Source organism: Pan paniscus, chromosome 3 (assembly GCF_029289425.2).
Source record: "Pan paniscus chromosome 3, NHGRI_mPanPan1-v2.0_pri, whole genome shotgun sequence".
NCBI classification, from domain to species: domain Eukaryota; kingdom Metazoa; phylum Chordata; class Mammalia; order Primates; family Hominidae; genus Pan; species Pan paniscus.
Window position 1 is genome coordinate 96,360,210 of NC_073252.2, and position 24,104 is coordinate 96,384,313.

A 24,104-nucleotide genomic window follows, 5' to 3' on the forward strand; every position below is an offset into this window, starting at 1 on the left:
AGTAGAGACCAGCCATCTTGAATGTGCCCTTTGTGATTCCCGATTCATAGAATCTATGAGCGTAATAAAATGGCTTTTGTTTTATGCCAGTAAATTTGGGGTGGTTTGTTATATAAGAACAGTAACTGTTTTTATATAAAACACTGAAAAGATACATTTCCTCAGTGAGCAATAGATTGCTATTGAAATTCATCAAAGTAGGAACTACCTGCTGAATAAATGTTAACTGAGTTTTTCTTTCATTTCAAATGAAGATAGCCTAAAAAGACGTTTGCCTAGAGAAATTTGGTTTCTTAATTGTTCTTTATTCTGACATTAATTGTCTTGAAGAGATATTAATTGACTGTTCTAGCAGCCAGGAAAGAAATGTATATGCTTAGAGTGCTGTGGGTTTCAACATAGCTTTATGGTAAATTTTACCAGTTTGGCTAATGAAAAATGTCAATTAGTACTTTTAAATTATTAAGAATAGTTTCCACAAAAGTTTAGTATTTTTATTAACACAGGAGCCTAATAAAACTTTGTAGGAACAAAGGAATATCTGTACTGATCTCTCCAACTGAAAATTGTTATCCCTGATACTAATTTTAATGTTAATGTAAAATATTAGCATCATCACTAGTATATTTGGCAGTTGTTTGAGTAATATCTTTCCTGTCACTTCTTAGAAGACAGTGGATTTTCTAGGTTGATCACCATTGAATAAAATTATAACTGTCATAAAATTATCAAGGGATTTCTGTTATGTAGTACATATTATGATTTCCTAAAATAATATAATAATTATAATAATGGGCACGTTTTATTAATATATTAATATTTATAATAAATAATTATAAATAAATTATAAATAATTTAAATAATAAATAATAAATTTAAATTATAAATAATAAATAATTGTAAATAAACATTATAAATATTATAAATTATTTATAATATTTATAAATATAATTATTTATATTTATTTATAAATATATTAATATATATTTATATATTAATATTTATTATAATAATGGGCACATTTTATTAAGATTATTGCCATGGCTGGGCACGGTGGGCTCATGCCTGTAATCCTAGCATGTTGCAAAGCTGAGGCAGGAGGATGGCTTGAGCTCAGGAGGTCGTGACCAGCCTGGGCAACATAGAAAGACTCTGTCCAGAAAAATAAAATTAGCTGGGCGTTGTAGTCAGCACCTGTGGCCCCATATATTCAGCTTGCTGAGGTGGGAGGATTGCTTAAGCCCAGGAAGTTAAGGTTGCAGTGAGCCATTATTGTGCCACTGCACTCCAGCCTGGGTTACAGAGTGAGACCCTGTCTCAAAAAAAAAAAAAAAAGAAATTATTGCCGTGAGTGCCAGGAGCCAAAGTATTGTAGGCCTGTCGCATCCAGACACAATGTATGTGATTAGGCTCTCTCTGTGTAGAGCCTAATCACATATACACAGACATAATTCTTGAACTTTATGAGAATAGGTCTTTAGGCATTGTGTGAAATAAAATTTTACAAATTGTATTTTGCTCTTATTTATTATAGTTTAATATTGTAGTTGTGAAGATCATCTGTCAGATTCTTCACCCTCTAATCAAACATGACAAGTAAGACTAGAGTGTTTCTATTTCAGACTAAAATAGATTTTTAATTCCATTTAAGAATGAATGAGGCCAGGCGCGGTGGCTTACGCCTATAATCCTAGCACTTTGGGAGGCCTAGGTGGGCAGATCACCTGAGGTCAGGAGTTCAAGACCAGCCTGGTCAACATGGTGAAACCCCGTGTCTACTAAAAATACAAAAAATTAGCTGGGCGTGGTGGCGGGTGCCTGTAATCCCAGCTACTCGGGAAGCTGAGGCAGGAGAATCCCTTGAAACCAGGAGGTGGAGGTTGCAGTGAGCCAAGATCACGTCATTGCACTTCAGCCTGGGCAACGAGAGTGAAACTCTGTCTTAAAAAAAAAAAAAAAAAAAGAATGAATGAAAAATTACTGCTTAGAAAATTTTTATCACATTTCTAAAATAGAGAAGATGACTTAGAGTGAAATAAAGTCATTGTTTTTAGTATAGCCCATTTTAATAAAAATATTTCTTAATCAAGACAGTTTGTGTCATAATTTCTAAAAAAACATGCCAGTGCAAGTAACTCAAAAGTAATGTAGGTTTTCAGGATTTACTAAATTTTCACTATAGTGAGTAGTGTGAGCATCCTAGCATAATTTCCTGTCCTAGAGGAATTTTCAATCTAATAGTAGAATTATACAAGTAGGGTTTTATGTACCTAGAACTATAAAACTAACAAAATGAAAAATACAGATAAAATAGAACTGTATAAAATTCTACAAAAATAATCTCATAAATAGATTACAAACTTATCGATGAAGTTTAGTTTTGGGATTTAACCACTTGGTATAGAGTTCAAACTGCTTGACTCACACATAGGACAGGTTGATTACATTCATATAAGCCCTTATATTTTATGAAATCTTGTAATGAATTATAATTAACCTGGAATGAAAGAGGTGTATCTAGTGGATAGATGTGTGTGTAGCTGGTGAATAGGCACAGAGTTACAATGTCATTGCAACCTGGAGAGTCATACTGGGAGCAAAGACCATGTATATGAATAGGTATGACTACATGTTAAAGTAATAAATTCATGGATTAAGGTAGAAGTTAGGTGTGTAACATTTATGAAATATAGTTTGGAGTTTTCATTAAATAGAATAATTTTTAGCTCTTTTGTTTCTCTTCAAATATTAGAAATATTTCTAATTATCCAAGTACTGCATGAATTGCCTTTGAAATATTGCACACATGCACCTGAACAGTTACTTTTTTGCTCAGATATTTTTTTTTCAGATCATGTGTACATAATGTATGTTCACAAAACATATTTAGTATTTAGGTACATTCCGGTTAGATCTTGCATCTGTGGAACTTCATCGTGGAAACTAATTTATCAAAGTAGCACATTCACATTAGTTTCATATTCTTTTTAATTTTCAATTTTATTGGGACCAAGTAATAATTATGAAGGTAGTGATAAATGATTAAACTTTAAATACTTTTTCTAAGCTCTCAGTTTTCTTATTTTTTTTTCTTTTTTTACTATACTTTAAGTTTTAGGGTACATGTGCGCAACGTGCAGGTTTGTTACATATGTATACATGTGCCATGTTGGTGTGCTGTACCCATTAACTCGTCATTTAACAATAGGTATATCTCCTAATGCTATCCCTCCCCGCTACCCCCACCCCACAACAGGCCCCAGTGTGTGATGTTCCCCTTCCTGTGTCCATGTGTTCTCATTGTTCAATTCCCACCTATGAGTGAGAACATGCGGTGTTTGGTTTTTTGTCCTTGCCATAGTTTGCTGAGAATGATGGTTTCCAGCTTCATCCATGTTCCTACAAAGGACATGAACTCATCGTTTTTTATGGCTGCATGGTATTCCATGGTGTATATGTGCCACATTTTCTTAATCCAGTCTATTGTTAGACATTTGGGTTGGTTCCAAGTCTTTGCTATTGTGAATAGTGCCGCAATAAACATACGTGTGCATGTGTCTTTATAGCAGCATGATTTATAATCCTTTGGGTATATACCCAGTAATGGGATTGCTGGGTCAAATGGTATTTCTAGTTCTAGATCCCTGAGGAATCACCACACTGTCTTCCACAATGGTTGAACTAGTTTACAGTCCCACCAACAGTGTAAAAGTGTTCCTATTTCTTCACATCCTCTCGAGCACCTGTTGTTTCCTGACTTTTTAATGATCGCCATTCTAACTGGTGTGAGATGGTATCTCATTGTGGTTTTGATTTGCGTTTCTCTTAAGGCCTAGTGATGATGAGCATTTTTTCATGTGTCTGTTGGCTGCATAAATGTCTTCTTTTGAGAAGTGTCTGTTTATATCTTAACAGCAAGCATCTGTAGCCGCAGCAGCAATGAAGAGAAGCATGATTTTTTTTTTTTCATATCGTTAGAAGTCAGTGAAATGGGGAGTAACTGGAGAATTTGATTATAATACAGTAGTCCCCCTTTATCCACGGGGATATGTTCCAAGATCAAGAGGCATGATTTTTGTGCTTAAAGTTTTTTAGCTTGCTAAGAAGTAAGATAATTTGAATGGTGACTGAATATGTGATAATTATACAAGGTAGCCCTTTTTTTACTGTAGATATGTCACCTACCCATGAAAATGGGACAACTTATTTAATTCTCAGCAATCACAAAATTCTAAAATCTTTTGGAATAAATTTAACATTAAAGAATCTATATGAAAATAGAAACTTTCATGTTTATCAAGGTATAAACAAAATATGGGAGCCTAGAAAAGGAAGGTTCCTCTGACTGCAGGAATACAGAAAGCTTCATGCAAGACTTGGCATATTAGTTGACTTCGCCAAGTAAGTAGCCATGCTAGATGTGGAAAATGCACAGAAAGGAATTTTAGAAAAGAATTTAATTCTCACAATTGTGAAAATGAAAGTGTGCTTGGGAAAAAGCCAATAATGTGGTGGGACTGACACACATGATGTTGTGTGAGAAAGTAATGGGAGATGGCATAATGTGAGTTGTAAAAGTTTCTGATTGGTTTAGGACCAGCTCTGGTAAACAAAAAAAAAAGAAAAGTAGGAAACTGAAAATACAATATAGTAAAACTGAAAATATTATAATTTTTAAACACAGTCCTTTCCACTTGACATGCTAACAGAAACTACTATTTCTACTTCATTAGAGAAGCTTTTAAAAATAGCTTCATTCTGTCAGATACTAAACCCTTTAGATAAGTAAAACATAATATTCAAGAGAGATTGCTATTATTTCCAGCTGCTAAGCCAGGTGCCCCAAATTGACTTAATGCCATTCATTTTGAGATAAACTTGAAATTCTTCCATTCATGCATTGGCTGTATTCTAGGTACTTGAAATTAGCACAGAAATATTTTTTTTTTTAGATTTGATGTGGATAGTGATGCTTTTAAAGTAAAGCTTTGTTACTAGTTATGTGAAAATTATAGATACAGAAAAAAATTGAGTGACATTTGAAGTGAGGTAAAAATGTCTTGAACTTTTACAAGCTCAGTTAGCAGTTCTTGTGTACTTGTCTCCTGTCGGTTTTATCAGCAGCAATGGTATAATTGTCCAAAGATAACAAACACATATCTATCTATATACCCATGTATCTACTTACTGGCATATAGTAAAGTGATAGAATTGATTAACATTTAAAAGTATGATGTTTTAGATCCAATAACCTTGAAAATAAAGCTACCATTTCTGAATAATATTGTGAGGAAGATAAACTGAAAAATGCCACCACAAATAACATAAAGAATTTCATGACTTCCTAGTTTAACATGACACTGTCTTGAGATTTGTTCTTTGGGACAGTCCTTTCTTCACAGTCAAGTATATTCTTTGTTGTTGGTGATGATCTTAAGTACTTTTATGGTCAAATTATTTAAATATTAAAACAGCATCACTTTCCTCATTAGTTTTTCTTAGATTGATGTTAAGAAAGGAACTGATAGCTAAAAATTTAGGTCTTATGAAAACTCTTCCATTGCAGCAAGTACTTACAGACCAGTAAATAATTTGTTTCTGGTTTATAGAAGAGAGGTTGGAGCATAAAGAGCCTCTGGTGCCTAAGATAAAAGAAAAAAAAGGCTTGGCAAAGTTTGAAGGTTTTAGTGGGAAAGTATAGCTGTTTGTCTTTAACAGAGACTTTTGAGAAATGCGAGGAATGATAGTTAGCTGTTCACGGTTACCAGAAGTTGCATCAGGTTTTATCCAAATGTATCAAGGCCTAAAATGTGGTAATTCTTTATATTGATAGGGAGATAAAGCAAGTGGTCTGTCCAGCTGAATAAAAGAAGGGAGGACAGAAGGAAAGAGCATACCATCCTAATATTCTGAAGGTCATGCATATATTATTCAGGAAGAGAAGAGGCTCTGTGCACAACTGGGGTCACACTAATATTAAAGGGGCAGATAGAGAAGGAAGATCTATTGAAGAAGACCAAAAACAAGTGTTTAGACTGATGTTTCTAAGTTAAGAGGTGTTTCAGAAATGGAAAAACTGTCTATTGCTACAGAGATATCAAATAAGAGGATTGAGAAAAATTCATTGGCTTTGTCAAGATATCATTTAAAACCTTTGACAGAGTAATTTTGATAGGCTTTTAGAGGACTTGGTTAGATCAGGTTTTAAGGAGCGATTGAGTGGGTAAGAAGTGGGAGACTCAGAATTTTAATGACCAAGTCAACTTTGCTTTAACCCTTTGAAGATGTCACATATTTCACAAGACGAACTAGACCATATGTTGATATATAGGAAAGAAGTTGTTTTAAGAAAAAATTTTATTTTATTTGTTAATACTTCTCCATTTCTATCTCTACTTACTGCCTCATTACCAGCCAGAGGCTGACAAGTTTTCATTAGAACAATTTCAGTGCTTTTAAGGAAATATAAAATACAGCTCTCTGGAATTACACAAAAAGTAATTTGGATGCTAAGGATTTACTACTGAAATTTACTGTCATGGTTTGAAGGAGTACAAAAATAATATCCTCTGTTTCTTACCCAAGTTTAGAACCACTGGAGATATAACCATATGAGTCGTCTGCTAGAATTTAAAATATCTGCTTTAAAATTGATAAAGTCTAGAGTTAAGGCCTCTATTTGTAGAGTCACAATGGGATTACTAGTAATTTACTGCTGAATTATACATATTTACTCATTTTGTCACTGGTACACCTGGACAGCCACAGGTGTAGAACAGAAAATTCTTGTTCTTTCTAAAAGAACAGGAATGCAGAAGGGGTTGAGCCATACATGTCCAGTAGTCCCCAGCCTTAATCAGATAAATCAGATAAATCTTTCCTCTTCTGGAGAATGGAAGCTTTCATATTGTTTCGGCTTAGCAGGGCAACTAACCTTTAAGGAACTGCCAGGTGTCCAGTTTTAGCATATCAATGAATATCCGCAATTATCTGAAAAGGCTGTTAAAATACTCACGTGTTTTCCAACTACGTATATATTGAGACTAAATTTTCTTCATCTATTCAAACCAAAACAGCATATTAACCAAGATTGAATACAGAAGAAGATACGAGAGTCCAGTCATCTTCTGTTGAACCACATTATGGAGATTTTTTTTTTCCTTTTTTTCTTTAAGAGATAGGGTCTTGCTCTGCCACCCAGGTTAGAGTGCAGTGGAGCAATCCTAGCTCCCTGTAGACTCAAACTCCTTAGGCTTAAGTGATCCTCCCACTGCAGCCTCCTGAGTAGCTGGGAATACAGGCACGTGCCACCATATGCAGTTAATTTTTTTATTTTTATTTTTCTTAGAGAAGAGGACTCACTTTGTTGCCCGGGCCGGTATCAAACTCCTAGCCTCAAGTGATCCTTCCACCTTGGCCTCCCAAAGTGATGGGATTACAGGCATGAGCCACCGGGCCTGGATGAAATTTCTAAAAATGTAAAACAATGCCTTATGTAAGTGATAGGTTGATGGGTGCAGCAAACCACCATGGCACATGTTTATGTAACAAAACTGCATGTTCTGCAGATGTAAGCCAGAACTTAAAGTATAATAAAAGAAAAAAAAAAACAATGCTATTCTTCTTGCTAAATTTTTTTGTTAGGAAATAATTTTTTTCATTAAAATGCTAATTATGTTAATGTGCAGTAGGTTTATAATTGTTACATTTAAGTAAATTACTAAATAATTTTAAAAAGTCTCAGTTTTGATTTTGTAATATGTTAAATGTCTATAGCAATAATATAAACAAAAGCTCTTTGGGATTCTCAATAACTTTTAATAGTGTAAAGAGGTTTTGAGAATCTGTGATCTAGAGGAATTCACATATAATTTAGGAAGAAAGCATAGCTTTGTAATCCAAAATATGCATGTTAGGGCTTAAAGCAGTACTTTGATGTGAAGTATTTTTGAAATGACAGTGTAAGTTTTGTAGTTATCACACTTTGTATTATTTGGAATCATATTATTTTGAAATTTTTCTAAACCTTCATTTTTTATGTCTTTAATGTACAACAGAGGAAGTGAACAATGAAATAAAATGTTTGTAAAACTATATAATTTTTTATGAACATTTAATTTTTCTAAGCCATAGATGCTTTCCTGAACAAGCTCAATAAGTTATAAGAATATGGAAAAAAGATGTTCTTTGATAATATTTGGAATATTCCTGGTATCTTACACATAGCAGAATGAATATTTCATATCTGAGTTAAGTGAACAAAGTGCATTTAAAATTTTTTTAATAGTACAGTCTAATGCCATTTTGGAATGTACGTGGAGGTTAATTTGCTATTATAGGAAGCTCTCCAGTTTAGTGGTAACTGTTTATCCTTTTGTCATGTAACATATGGTGGTCATAAGGTTGAGTTTCTGATTTTTTTTTTTTCTTTAAGCAGATAATCTCAGTGATACCTTGAAGAAGCTGAAGATAACAGCTGTTGACAAGACTGAGGATAGTTTAGAAGGATGCTTGGATTGTCTGCTTCAAGCCCTGGCTCAAAATAGTAAGTTTCATTATGTTTACTCAAATTCCAAAGAAGAAAATCAAATCAGTAGTCATTCAGAAACTGGTATGTAGTTAAGCACATATAACTTTGTATTCATATAACTTGAATTCTTTTGAATCATATCCCTGAATACTGAGATTGTTTTACATGTTCTACCCTCCTACTTACCCTCCACGCCCCCGCAAGATCCTCAAAGCCAAGCTGATAGGCAAAGAAAGGAGGAATTGATGGGTGGTGATGACATTAATACCAGTCCCAGAGAGAGGCCATTGTTTCATTTCTAACAGTCAAGCATCGTAGTTGTTTTTCTTAGCACCTACATCTGTGCTTTAAAAATAGATTGTTTTATATGTGGGGAGAGTGGGGAGGGAGAGAGAGGAGAAACAGAGGGGGAGCTTAAAACACTTAACTTTTTTTGGAATCTTATCATATTTTAAAATAATTGTACGTTAAAATAATATGTATGCATAGATAAATTTGGAAGGAACCATTAGAAGTCATCAAAAATCTTTTGAAATTGGGGTAGGATTTTATCTTTGATGTGATAAATAATGCTAGAGATAGAAACTGCACAGTTCTTCATTGACCATTGTGTTGCGTTTTATTTATCCTATTTCTAGTCACTAATTTCTGTATTATCACCATTAATAGATCAGTATAGAGTGATTTTCATTTGTTATCTTAATTCTGCTTGGTTGTGCTGTGGTTTTTTCTGTACTTGTTTTTAATTATGCTCTTGTCCTATCCTGAAACTAATTATGTAGCTGACAAAGAATGGAGGGGAACGTATATATTGTTAAGGTTTTAATTGTAAGGTTTCAACACTTATTGATATATGTTTTTTTTATTTTTTAGTAAATCTTTATTAGAAAAATCTAAAATAATTGATTGCAGTAGTTTTCATCAAAAAAGCACATTTTAGAGCTAGCTTTTAAAATTATTTTTCAGTAATTATTTTGAGATTACATCTGTCATGCTGTTTAATCATAGAGATAACAGGAAGAGATTTGAAACAAGGAGTTCAATAAGAGCATCCAGATAAGGCTCAAAATGGTAAAGAAAAAGGACAGGAAAGGAGAACGTCTAAGCCTGCTATCCATTTTAGTGGACACATGTGGCTATTTAAATTTAATACAAGTAAATAAGATGTAAAAGGAAGTTCCTTAGTCTCACTTCTCAGTAGCTATATTTGGCAGATGACCACTCTCTTGGGGATCACAGATATAAAATATTCCCATGATCACAGAAAATTCTTATGGATAGCACTGGTCTAGAGACTAGAAAGAACCACACGATGACCTGATTTTTTTTTACATGTGCCTGTATAGGCAGCTTTACACAGTAACATAATTAACCTAAGTAAATTGAGTATCTCAAGTATATTTTTTTGAACAGTTGTTTTATTATAACCTTCGTCTGTTTTCAACAACACTTTTTTTCTCTGTTAGACAGTAAACTTTTAAATAGACCATTTGCTTTAGATACTGAAGGACATGAAGGGTCATATTCTTGGTCATCTGTAGAGGTTGCCCATTTGTCTCCTAGAAAGACTGGAAGACAAAGAGATGAAGTTGAAGGGAAATCAAGAAAAAAGGGAGTAAAAAGTGTATAGCTTTTAAAAGAACAGATTTAAGAAACACTGAGAAGTTCATAATTATTAGATTAAATTAGCTCACATTAGAATAAGCCCATTGCGGACTTATTCACTGTACCTTTTGTTGAAAATGGTCTTGTGAAATTGTGTATCACAAAATGTTAAGGCCACGTAACCACAAGGTATTAAAACAATAAACTCTCACCAATTTAACTAATGATGCCCCAGGAAGGGAACAAAAGGAATGTCTTGTTAACAATCTGAAACAAAATTTATAAATGCCCTCATGCCTAAGACTACTGACAAAGAAGAATTGGAAAAAGGAGTTCATGCAGATGTTCAGTCTTTGACACCTGTCATTGGATCACTTACTGTATGTTTAGCACTGGGCTGGGGATTATAGCCACTATCTAATCTTTCCTATAGTCCCATGAGGTAGGTATTATTATCACCATTTAAAGGATGAGGTAACAGATTAACAAGCTTATTTGCCTTGCTCTGGAAGAAGCCAGAGTTTGGATTTGAACTCTTGATTTGCAAAATAAAAAATTGTAATCTGAATAAAGTGAAGCTTTTTGCTGAGTTCATGTAATGTGAAATCGTTCCAAGAAGCTAGGTTTTAACATTGTGTTTTAAATTTTTGTTTTTTCTATAATAAAAATAGTTCTAAATTTTTATTAACGTGGATAAGCCTGTTTTTCTTGAACTATAAAGTGATATATGTATTTTATAGGCATTTATTGATACACTTTATAAAGTTAGCATATGCCTTTTTAACAAGATAAAGTAAAATATATTAGTGAGATGTTAATTTTCTACAGTTCTTCCTTGAATAAGGTGATTGAGCCATTGCTACTTCTGTCCTCCTAAATGTAAAATTATAAAACATTTAACTTAGAAGAATCTGTACTTGCTTTTTAAACAACAACAACGACAACAACAACAAAAACACAGAGAGCTTCTCGCTTCATAATTCTTCCTTAGTGTCAGGTGTTTTATCTAAAAATAACACTGTACCATAATCGCACCTGATGAGGAAAGAAAGATTTCTCCATTCTGTACAAATATAAGATGGTAATGTATGTAATGGAAATATAAACAAAATTTTATTTTACAGTCTATTACCCTGTTACTGGAAAGGTTATCTCTGAAAGGAACAAAATAATGCTTTTGAAATTTTTACACTGTGTGATTTAGTGCATTTGAATTGCATATTACAAATGACTGTAACCTGAAATTAGAATTTTTACTTTGATGTATGGCTTTAGAGTGGTTTTCTTTTTTTACCATTGGCAGTATTTCTCTCTGTAACGTTTATACTGTATGTGTCTATCTTAAGAGACAAGAAGATTTGAATACTTACTAGATTTTATGAAAACATTTTGTTTAAGCAAGCATTTTGTGTAAGTCTATGATCTAAATTAATATAAAGTCATTCATTCACTCATATAAATACATCAGATCTCAGTTTTAAAATGTTTTTAGTAAATGTGTGAAGGCTACCAGCCAAGAAATCAGCTTCTGTTTATTTTGGTCTCTTTTGATTCAGATTATAGTTAGAAGATTCTCAGTAAATGCTTATTTGATTGTAGTATGGTTGGTTACTCTATTTTATGCTTATTTGGAAATGTAAAACAATAGGCCACCTATTTTCATCCCCAAACATTAAGACAGGAATTGTCTTTGGAGAATGTGGCATCTAAATCACCTTGCAAGAGAAACTATTAGTTTAAATTAAAGTCCCAAAGGCAAGAAAAATTAACATTCTATTTGTAATAAAAATTCTATCCATTTAATTCCATTTTGAGGATGAAGACCATTTTGTGTTGCCGGGGGGACCATAAAGTGATGCCATACAGCTTTAAACTCTCTCCCTGAAGAAGTAAGCTGTCTTCCCCTGCCTCGTTCTCTTTTTTTTTTTTTTTTTGTATTTAACTTAGTTTCTTGCTTGATGGCAATTCCCATTTCATACGAGAGTCACGTAATTGTTTATTTTTTATAGAACAACTCTGTGAGATACTGTGTGTTTACTTGTCTTTAAAGAAAAAAAGCATTTAATGTCTAGTTCCACATCTCTAATCTTCTATGATAATATTCACTCACATGTTGAATTCTTGGTTTATTTTCTAGCCCTAAGGTAATTTGCTAGCCCTTGTTCTTTATTTCATTTGTTGTATTGATTTTTGGCTCCCTTCTAGGCTACAATCCTAAGCATACGTAATTATAGGCAAACTTCATTTTATTGTGCTTTACTTTATTGAGCTTCACAAATACTGTTTTTTTAACAAATTGAAGGTTTATGGCAACCCTAAGTTGAGCAAGTCTTTCAGTGCCATTTTTCCAACAGCTTGTGCTTACTTTGTGTATCTGTGTCACATTATGGTAATTCTTGCAACATTTCAGACATTATTATTATATCTACTTTGGTAATCTGTGTCAGTGATCTTTGATGTTACTATCATGATTGTTTTGGGGTGCCGTGAACCATGCCCATGTATGATGGTAAACTTAATTGATAAATATTGTGTCTGTCTGACTGCCCCACCAACTAGCTATGCCGTACCCCCTACTCCCCATCTCTATTCCTCTCCTCAGGCCTCCCTATTGCATGAGACACAATGTTTAATTTAGACCAATTAATAATCCTACAGTGGCCTGTAAGTGTTCCAGTGAAAGGAAGAGTCACATCTCTCTCACTTTATATCACAAGCTAGAAATGATTAAGCTTATTGAGGAAAGCATGTCGAAAGCAGAGGCAGGTTGAAAGCAAAGATAGGCCAAAAGCTAGGCTTCTTGAGCCAGTTAGCCAAGTTGTGAATGCAAAGGAAAAGTTCTTGAAGGAAATTAAAAGTTCTACTCCACTGAAAACATGAATGATAAGAAGTCTAAACAGCCTTATTGCTGATAGGAAGAAACTTTGAGCGCTCTGGTTAGAGGATCATACTAGCCACAACATTCCCATGTCCTAATCCAGAGCAGGGCTCTGATTATCTTCAGTTCTGAGAAGGCCGAGAGGTGAGGAGACTGCATTAAGAAAAGTTGGACACTAGCAGAGGTTGGTTCATGAGGTTTAAGGAAAGAAGTCGTCTTCACAACACTGAAAGTGAAAGATGAAGCAGCAGCTGCTGATGGAGAAGCTGAAGCAAGTTACCCACAAGGTCTAGCTAAAATCATTGATGAAGGAGGCTGTGCTAAACAACAGATTTTCAGTATAGATGAAACAGCTTGATATTGGAAGAGATGCCACCTAGGACTTTTATAACTAGGGTGGAGAGGTCAATGCCTGGCTTCAAAGGACAGGCTGACTCTCTTGTTAGGGGCTAATGCAGCTGGTGACTTTAAGTTGAAGCCAGCGTTCATTTACCATTCTGAAAATCCTGGGGCCCTTCAGAATGATGCTAAATTTCTCTGCCTGTTCTCTGAAAATGGAAAACAAAGCCTGGATGACAGCACATCTGTTTACAGCATGGTTTACTGAATGTTTTAAGCCCACTGTTGAGACATACTGCTCAGAAAAAAAAGATCCCTTTCAAAATATTACTGCTCATTGACAATGCACCTGGTCACCCAAGAGCTCTGACAGAGACGTACATGGAGATAAATGTTATTTTTGTGCCTGTTAACACAACATCCATGGATGAAGGAATAATTTCGAAGCCTTATTATACATTTCATAAGGCTATAGCTGCCATAGATAATGATTTCTTTGGTGGATTTGGGCAAACTAAATTGAAAACCTGGAAAGGATTTACCATTCTAGATGCCATTAAGAATATTCGTGATTCATGGGAGAAGGTCAAAATATCAACTTTTTTTTTAAAATTATACTTTAAGTTCTAGGGTACATGTGCACAACATGCAGGTTTGTTACATAGGTATACATGTGCCATGTTGGTTTGCTGCACCCATTAACTCGTCATTTACATTAGGTATTTCTCCTAATGCTATCCTTCCCCCAGCCCCCTACCCTACGACAGGCCCTGGTGTGTGATGTTCCCCCCGCTGTGTCCAAGTGTTCTCATTGTTCAATTCCCACCTATGAGTGAGAACATGCAGTGTTTGGTTTTCTGTCCTTGTGATAGTTTGCTCAGAATGATGGTTTCTAGCTTCATCTATATCCCTGCAAAGGAGATGAACTCATCCTTTTTTATGTCTGCATAGTATTCTATGGTGTATATGTGCCACATTTTCTTTATCTAGTCTATCATTGATGGACATTCAGATTGGTTCCAAGTCTTTGCTATTGTGAACAGTGCTGCAGTAAACATACGTGTGCATGTGTCTTTATAGTAGCATGAAAATATCAACATTAACAGGAGTTTGGAACAAGTTAATTCCCTCTATTATGGATGACTTTGAGTAGTTCAAAACCAGTGGATGAAGTAACTGTAGATGTGGTAGAAATAGCAGGAAAACTAGAATTAGAAGTGGCACTTCAAGATGTGACCGAATTGCTATAATCTCACGATAAAACTTGGGCAGATGAGGAGTCACTTCTTATAGATGAGAAAAGAAAGTGGTTTGTTTTTTTTTTTATTTGCTTTGGGTTTTTTTTTGAGACAGAGTCTCACTCTATCGCCCAGGCTGGAATGCAGTGGCACATTCTCAGCTCAGTGCAACCTCCACCTCCCGGGTTCAAACGATTCTTCTGCTTCAGCCTCCCGAGCAGCTGGGACTACAGGCACGCGCCACCATGCCTGGCTAATTTTTGTGTTTTTAGTACCATATTGGCCAGATTGGTCTCGAACTCCTGACCTTGTGATCCACCTGCCCCTGCCTCCCAAAGTGCTAAGATTACAGACATGAGCCACTGCGCCTGGCCTCGAAAGTGGTTTTTTGAGATGGAATCTACTCCTGGTGAAGATGCTGTGAACATTGAAATGACACAAATAATTTAGAATATTACATAAACGTAGTTGATAAAACATTGACAGGGTTTGAAAGAATTGACTCCAGGTTTTAAAGAAGTTCTATAGGTGAAATGCTATCGAACAGCATTGCATGCTACGGATATCTTTTGTGAAAGGAAGAGTCAATCAGGATGATAAACTTTGTCTTATTTTAAGAAGTTGACATAGCCACCCTAACCTTCAGCAACCAGCACCCTGATGAGGTGGTGATTAGTCAGCAACATTCAGCATTGAGGAAAGATCATCCAGCAGCAAAAAGATATGACTTACTGAAGGCTCAGATGATCGCTAGCATGTTTTAGCAATAAAATATTTTTAAAGCAAGCTGTGTTCATTGTTTCTTTAGACATAATGCTCTTGCACACTCAGTAGACTACAGTATAGTGTAGACAGAACTTTTTTTTTTTTTTTGAGGCGGGGTCTTGCTCTGTCACGCAGGCTGGAGTGCAGTGGCACGATCTTGGCTCACTGCAACCTCCTCCTCCCATGTTCAAATGATTCTCCTGCCTCAGCCTCCTGAGTAGCTGGGATTACAGATGCCCACCACCACACCCAGCTAATTTTTTGTATTTTTAGTAGAGATGGGGTTTCCCCATGTTGGCCAGGCTGGTCTTAAACTCCTGACCTCAGGTGATCCACCTTCCTTGGCCTCCCAAAGTGCTAGGATTACAAGCATGAGCCACCGTGCCCAGCCTGTAGACATAACATTTGTATCTATTGGGAAACCAAAAAACAAAAAAAAAACACAAAAAAAACTGGTGTGATTTGCTTTATAGTCACTTTATTGAAGTGATTTGGAACCAAACACAATATCTCTGAGGTATGCCTTTATGTACAGGTGTTAATCTAGATTACTCCATGAGTCTTGTCTAGCAGTAAAAACTTTTGTTGTCATTTGCTTTAGTCAGCTTTATGCATTTACTATTTTTGAACAGACTTACTTTCAGGTAGCAAAGTTACTTCCTAAGTAAGAGAGTTCTTATTGTCAACTGTTTTTTTTTTTTTTCCTGTATTTGCAATCTCTGAACATACTCCTGCTGTTTTAGTAGAGATGAAAAATTATTATTTTATTCTTTCATAGTAGTATCTTGAAGAGATTTTTACCTTTTTATCTAGTGTTATCAAATGTTCCACAGAAGTGATGTATTTCTTTTGCAAACTGAATTCATTATTATTATTATTTTTTACCTTCTTTACTTTTTTTCATATTGTATGCCTCTTTTAGTGATTGTGTTCATTGTCCATGAGGGCTTAGCACTGGTGCTCCTTATGAAGTAGTGAAGATTCAGTTTTTACCAAATAAAGACAGCATTTGGAGAATATAGGAGATTCTCAACTAAAGTGTCAACTAAAAAGACATTGACAATTCCTGATGGGTTGAGACTCCTGGATTGCCATAGGATGGTGGTGGCCTCCTAAATCTGTATCTTTCCATGCATTCTCTAAAAGTCCACACAGATCCACAAAGAGATAAAACCAACTAACAATATTCTTTGTCTCCAGCATAACTAGGAGACAGACTTCAAATTATTACAGAGATAAATAAATATCCAAATCTAGCCTACTCAGCTTCAGAGACCACTGCAGGGAGAGTTAAGACTCCAGAGACCACATGGACAAGAGGAGAGGGAAATGGAGAACCAGGAGCCCAAGGGTAATAGCACACAATGAAAATTACCTTTAGAAAGAAAAAAATTCCTACCCTAGTAGGAAAATAGTGCGATCTGGTCTTAGATTAGATTCTAACATTGTCTACTTAAAAGTACATGGGACTCCAGGTGACAGGTCAGGAAAGCACCACTTTGGGGATGGAGTTGTTCACCTTTATATACTTGGTGATGAAAAGAAAGAAGAAAGAGGGAGAAATGAAGTGTTCTGTAGAAATAAGGAAACCACAAAATCAGAAGACATACTAATTACCCCACTTTGGTCTCAGTTCAGAAGAGGGAACATTTGAACTAAAAATCCTGGATATTTATCCCAAATTGTTGCCCTTACTGCATTCAATTTTTATTACTAGTCAAGGAAAATAAAAAATTATACACTGAATAGGAAATTTCAGATAAGATACATACATAGGTGCTACAAAAAAGAAAGCAGAAAATAAGAATAAAAACATTTTAGCTATTAAAAATTTTCCGTCTAAGCCATCTGTGTTGCAGTTATCATTAACAGAACACCATGACCTATATTAAATATTCTTAAATAAGCCTTTGCAGATATGAAGAGAAGAAACCTTCAAGTTTCTTGAAATTAGAGTTGACCAGAAGAAATTGAAGAAAATGACAAAATTGTTTTAAAAATTAAGACTAAATTTCAAGGTGCCCAAGGAAGAATAGAGGTGATTGAAAATTTAATAAGGGGCATTGAGGAAAGAGATGCAAACAGGCAACTGAGAAGACAAAGGATCAGAGAAAAGATTATAATACAGAAGATAGTCAAAAAGATCCAACATACATGCAATTGGAATTCAGAAGAAGGAAAACAAAATGGTGAAACAGAGATAGTATTTAAAAGTACAAAGTTTCTAAAAGTAAAGGAAGACCAGAATCTGTTTTTTGAAAGGGCCCACCATATACTTGTGAAAATTGACCTGAAACAGTCAACTGAAAGACATAGTGTAGGAAAACTTTTAGACTTTAAAGATAAAAACAAATACAGAGGAAAAAATCCTCAAGGCCTCCATGCAAAAATATTATTTACAAAGGAAAGAAAGGCCAGGCATGGTGACCCACACCTGTAATCCCAGCACTTTGGGAGGCCAAGGTGGGCGGATCACTTGAGGTCAGGAGTTCGAGACCAGCCTGGCCAATATGGCAAAACCTCATCTCTACTAAAAATACAAAAATTAGCCGAGTCTGGTCATGCATGCCTGTAATCCTAGCTACCTGGGAGGCTGAGGCATGAGAATTGCTTGAGCCCGGGAGACGGAGGTTGCAGTGAGGAGAGATTGCGTGACTGCACTGTAGCCTGGGCGGTAGAGCAAGACTCGGTCTCAAATAAAAAAAAAAAAAAGAGGAAAGAAAGTCAGATTAGCATCAGACGTCCACATAGCAATACAGAATTCAATAGTGGTGCAGTATTTTCAGGTAACTGAAGGAATAAGAATTTTATATTGAACCAAGCTGCCCAGTAAAAATCAAAGCTGTAGAAGAATCCTGTTAAAGGTAGAAGAATCAAGGGAATACTGTACTCTTTGCCTTCCAGAAGAATCTTCTTAAACTTGCGCTGTTTAATACAGTAGTCACTCTTCAACATGGCTGTTGAGCATTTGAAATGAAGCTAGTCTAAATTGAGATGTGTTGTACATCTAAAAAACATACAAAATTTCAAAGACTTAGTACAAATTAAAAAATGTAAAATAGTCATTAATAGTTTTAGAAATATTGATTACATATTAAATCTTATTTTAAAAATTTTGTGAAATATTTACAAATGCTTTGTTTCTGCTGAAGCTTTATAGGCCAGCATTTCTTGGATTGTGGGTAGTAGCTGATCAAAGTGCTTATAAGACTTGGGCCAGTCAGTGTGATATGATGGAAAATGCAGGTTAGAAGAAAATAATAAGTAAATTAATATAATATAATATAATATAATATAATATAATTGGGGTATTCAGTATAGGAAGAGAACTTTTTAAAAAAATTATTTTAAGTTCTGGAATACATGTGCAGGGCATGCAGGTTTGTTGCATAGGTAAATGTGTGCCATGGTAGTTTGCTGCACCTATCAACCCTTCACCTAGGTATTAAGCCCCACATGCATTAGCTGTTTATCCTGATGCTCTCCCTCCCCATAACCCCGTCTACAGACCCCATTGTGTGGTGTTCCCCTCCCTGTGTCCATGTGTTTTCTTTGTTCAGCTCCCACTTGTAAGTAAGAACATGCAGTGTTTGGGCTGCTGTTCCTGTGATAGTTTGTTGAGGATAATGGCTTCCAGCTCCATCCATGTCCCTACAAAGGACATGATCTAATTCCTTTTTATGGCTGCATAGTATTCCATGGTGTATATCTACCACATTTCCAGTCTATCATTGATGGGCATTTGGGTTGGTTCCATGTCTTTGCTATTGTGAACAGTGCTGCAGTGAATGTACACGTGCATGTATCTTTATAATAGAATGACTTATATTCCTTTGGGTATATACCCAGTAATGGGATTGCTGGGTCAAATGGTATTTCTGGTTCCAGATCTTTGAGGAATCAGCACCCTGTCTTCCACAATGGTTGAACTAATTCACATTCCCACCAACAGTGTAAAAGTGTTTCTATTTCTCCACAGCCTTGCCAGCATCTGTTGTTCCTTGACTTTTTAGTAATCACCATTCTGACTGGCGTGAGATGGTATCTCATTGTGGTTTTGATTTGCATTTCTCTAATGATCAGTGATGTTGAGCTTTTTTTTCCTGTTTGTTGGCTGCATAAGTGTCTTCTTTTGAGAAGTATATGTTCACGTCCTTTGCCCACTTTTAAATGGGGTTTTTTTTTCTTGTAAATTCATTTGTAGTTCCTTGTAAATTCTGGATATTAGACCTTTGTCAGATGGATAGATTTTGAAAATGTTTTCCCATTCTGTAGGTGGTCAGTTCACTCCGATGGTAGTTTCTTTTGCTGTGCAAAAGCTCTTTAGTTTAATTAGATCCCATTTGTCAATTTTTGCTTTTGTTGCAATTGCTTTTGATGTTTTTGTTATGAAATCTTTCCCCTTGTCTATGTTCTGAATGATGTTGCCTAGATTTTCTTCTAGGGTTTCATAGTTTGGGGTTTTACATTTTTAAGTCTTTATTCCATCTTGAGTTAATTTTTGTATAGGGTGTAAGGAAGGGGTCCAGGTTCAATTTTTTGCATATAGCTAGCCAGTTTTCCCAGCACGATTTATTAAATAGGGAATCCTTGTCGAAGAGCAGATGGTTCTAGATGTGTGGTATTATTTCTGAGATCTCTGGTCTGTCTTATTGGTCTGTGTGTCTGTTTTTGTACCAGTACCATGCTGTTTTGGTTACTGTAGCCTTGTAGTATAGTTTGAATTTGGGTAGCATGACGCCTCTAGCTTTGTTCTTTTTGCTTTGTTCTTTTTGCTTAGGATTGTCTTGGCTATACAGGCTCTTTTTTGATTCCATATGAATTTTAAAATAGTTTTTTTCTAATTCTGTGAAGAATGTAGTTTAATGGGAATAGCACTGAATTTATAAATTACTTTGGGCAGTATGGCCATTTTCATGATAATTGATTCTTCCTATCCATGAGCATGCAATGTTTTTCCATTTGTTTATGTCCTCTCTGATTTCCTTGAGCAGTCATTTGTAGTTTGGTAGAGAACATTTTTAAAGGAACCTTAGGTTCATTATTCTAGGGTTACATTCTAAGGAGAAGGCTGTATATAGGGTCTAAAATATGTCCTATGTGCTTAATCTAAAAGCAGAGATTAAAAGGAGAGAACAGTGTGTATCCAAATATATTCTTACCTAGGAGTTTATAGAAAAGGGAGCATGGAAAGGCTTGAATCTGGGAGAGTGAGAAAGACCATCTTAAAATCAATCTCTCACAAGCCATGAGATTAGTAACAGAAACAAGATGTATAACAGTGATACTGGGTGCTGTTTGCCTTCCGATATGCTCTGAAGCACTGTACTTTATAAAAGGCAAAAAAGGACTCTCATGTTGTGCAGTTGCCAGAAGGATATAAATCTCCATTGGTATTTGTAGTTGGTGATTGAAGCCTTGGCAGGAGATCTGGGTTTGCTAACATTAGCTAATGAATGTTACCATTTTTGCTTCTTAAGTTTGCTACATTTGAAAAACTTTTTATGTTCCTAACACAGAGAAAATGTGTAAGAGAGAAATGTGATTTGAAATGATGCTGTATGCCAAATACATACTGAAGAAGATTTGCCAGTCTCAGTATTTATAGTACCAGTACTGATTTACTATAACTAAGGACTACACTTTAAATTATACTTGGGGAAGAAGAGATGAATTTGTTCTGCTGTGTCTTTCTAACATTATTTTTCATCAGGGTTCCATGTCACTGCACCTATAGCCAGCTGTGGGAGTAGTCTGTGGACATATACTTGATTGAAGTTAACTGTCTTCTCTAATCGTATAAGCAGTAACCCAATGTGTCCGTCCATTCGTGCTGTTATAACAGAATACCACACACCGGCTATATTACAAATAGTAGAGATTTATATTTCTCCTTGTTATGGAGGCTGAGAAGTCCAAGATCAAGGTGCTGGTAGGTTCAGAGTCTGGTGACATGCCATACCTCATTGATGGTACCTTGTTGATGGCACCTTGTTACTGCATTCCCACATGACAGAAGGTGGAAGGGAAGGAGAGCGAGGGAGCGAGGCAGCTCTCTGAAGCCTCTTTTATAATGGCATTAATCCATTATAAAGTCCTCACCTCATACTACTGTCATATTGGGGATTAAGTTTTAATACATGACTTTTGGGTGGGACACAACATTTAAACCACAGCACCCACTATGTCCTGAATGTGTTCAAGAATATAAGACATGTAAATTGGCATTTTAATTGATACAATGAATTGGAAATGAATTAATATTAGTATCTGAATAAGAATTATGTATTCTCAACAGAAAGCTAGTTTGATACAAAGAAAATAGCTTTAAGTAATAAATAGATTAGATAAATGTGTTTTCATTATCTTTACTGTGATTGTAGATGTTTGAATTTGAAATTAAAGGCAAGGGTAGTATCATGCTACTTTTTACTTCAGTAGTGCTTGAAAGTCCAAGTGGGTTCTATTCGCTCTAGAAAGCTTTCTTACATTGTCTAAATGCTTTCATTTTTACCTCTTTTCAGATTTTCTGAATACCCACTTGGCATTGTAAAACAGAGAAGATTAAGGTTTCATCATTAGGTTTCATCATTAGGTATACATTGGAATCTATAATGAGACATTTTTTGGAAATAATAAAATTTAGTGAATCATTTTTTCTGAATGGAAGCTTCTTTGTAAAATATATGTCTTCTTATTATAATTAATTTATTTGTACTATATTTAAAAATTTATTTTAACATATGGTACATGTGAGGACTTAATTATATATATATTTTTTAGATAATCAATTTTCCTAATACAATGTGTTGTTTAATCTGTTCCTTATACATATTTCTATCATGGAATAACCATTTAGTTTAATATAATTGCATCAGTGTCTGAGTTTTTTTCTGTCCCATTAATCTGTTTGTCTAATATTGTGCTGTTACCTTACCATGCTATTTTAATTATGGTAGCTTTATGGAGGAAGTTTCCTATTATAAATTTATTTTTGAAAAATTGTTATTGTTTTCATGGGTTTGTTATATCAGAAATTTTGTAAATACTTTGTCATATTTCTGAAAAATCCTATTGGAATTGTAATAAGTCATAAATTAATTTGGGGAGAATTGAAAACTTCTCAATATTTTGTCTGCCAACCTAAGGGCATAGATTGTATCTCTCTTATTCTAATCTTCTTTTTATGTCTCAGTAAGATTAGGTAGTTTGGTTCATATGCTTTCCATACACTACTTTTTAAAAATATTCCTTTGTATTTTGCATTTTTGTTGTTGCGTATGGATTTTTTCTGTATAACTTCTAAGTGATTATTATTAGAGATTATTGTGAAAGATGTCTTGATTTTTATATTTTTGTATGTATTCAGCCACCTTCTGTTCTTCATTAAAATGAATTTTTAGCTAATTCTCTTAGGTTTTGCAATCAGAACATCTACAAAGTGATACTTTTGTTTCCTCTTGCCCTTATAACTAAAGCCGACTTAACTGTATTGGGTTAAGCTTCCAGTGAAATAGTAAATAACAGTGATATGGTTAGCACCATATTTTAGTTTCCGATACTGATGGTATGGCCCTTCTGATGTTTCACCATTAAATATAACATCTCTTGACTTTTATGTAAAAGTTCTTTTTCATTTTAAGAAAATAATAAGGCCGGGCACAGTGGCTCATGCCTGTAATCCCTGCATTTTGGGAGGCTCACGCAGGAGGATTGCTTGAAGTGAGGAGTTTGAGACTAGCCTGGGCAGTAAACCAAGACAGCATCTCTATCAAAGAATATATATATGTGTGTGTGTGTGTGTGTATGTGTATGTGTGTGTGTATATGTGTGCATGTATATAGGTATATACATATGTGTATATACATGTATATATATACACACACCCACACACATATACACACACACTATATATATACACACACACACATATATATATACACACACACATATATATACACACACACACATATATATATATATATATACACACACACACATATATATATATATATATGCCAGGCATGGTGGTGTGTGGCTCTATTCCCAGCTATGTGGAAGGCTGATGCTCAAGCATAGAAGTTTGAGGCTGCAGTGAGCCATGATTGTGCCACTGCACTCTAGCCTATGTGACAGAGCAAGACCCTGTCTCAGAGAGAAAGGAAAATAAAGAACAATTTCTTTAAAAACAAAAAGATTTTAAACCACAAATTTTTTGCCGAATTAATAAGTGTCGAAAGTAGTAAGTCTCTACCATTTTATTGCTATAAAGCTTGTTTATAATAAAATTATTTGTTGAGAGCATCAATAATAAGGGAACTTTTTCATAAGAAGGAAAATACAACAAAGTTTTATTATCTTTGAATCAAGGTCATGTAGTATACTAGTGAAGTTCAGTATAATTTATATCCTTCTTTGTGTATTCAGAGACAAATATTTATCTAATGAGAATTAGTATGTAAAGAATGATTGGAATTAATGACATGAATGTGTATATCTTAGAAAAAATGACTGTTAAAACATCTGACAAACATAGGAGATTTCTTAATCTAGTAATGTATAGTTTCAAAAGTTTTCAAAGCTACATTCAGTAAAGCATTGCTTTTACCACCAGAAAATTGTTTACACTTACAAGGTCATATTATGTCAGCCTTTAAAGTATATCTATATGCCTTTAAATTAATAAGTATTCATTTATTTGTTAGTTTATATTATTCAGCCCTGAAAATGTGAACTTAATTGCTTATGA

At 34.7% G+C, this 24,104-nt stretch overlaps 1 protein-coding gene across 8 annotated transcripts in view; it reads left to right on the plus strand.

Annotated features, from left to right (window-relative positions):
* Nucleotides 1-24,104, plus strand: part of RAP1GDS1 (Rap1 GTPase-GDP dissociation stimulator 1) — a 173,473-nt gene that overhangs the window by 23,759 nt on the left and 125,610 nt on the right. For 4 of the 8 annotated variants that reach the window (XM_055111644.2, XM_003829915.5, XM_003829916.5 and 1 more), the window contains exon 2: nucleotides 8,438-8,545. In XM_055111644.2, the coding sequence (XP_054967619.1) occupies nucleotides 8,438-8,545 (108 nt within the window). Of the gene's footprint in view, nucleotides 1-8,434; nucleotides 8,546-24,104 lie in introns of all 8 variants that reach the window. The other 4 variants (XM_008955315.4, XM_008955316.4, XM_055111647.2 and 1 more) reach the window with 1 other exon arrangement.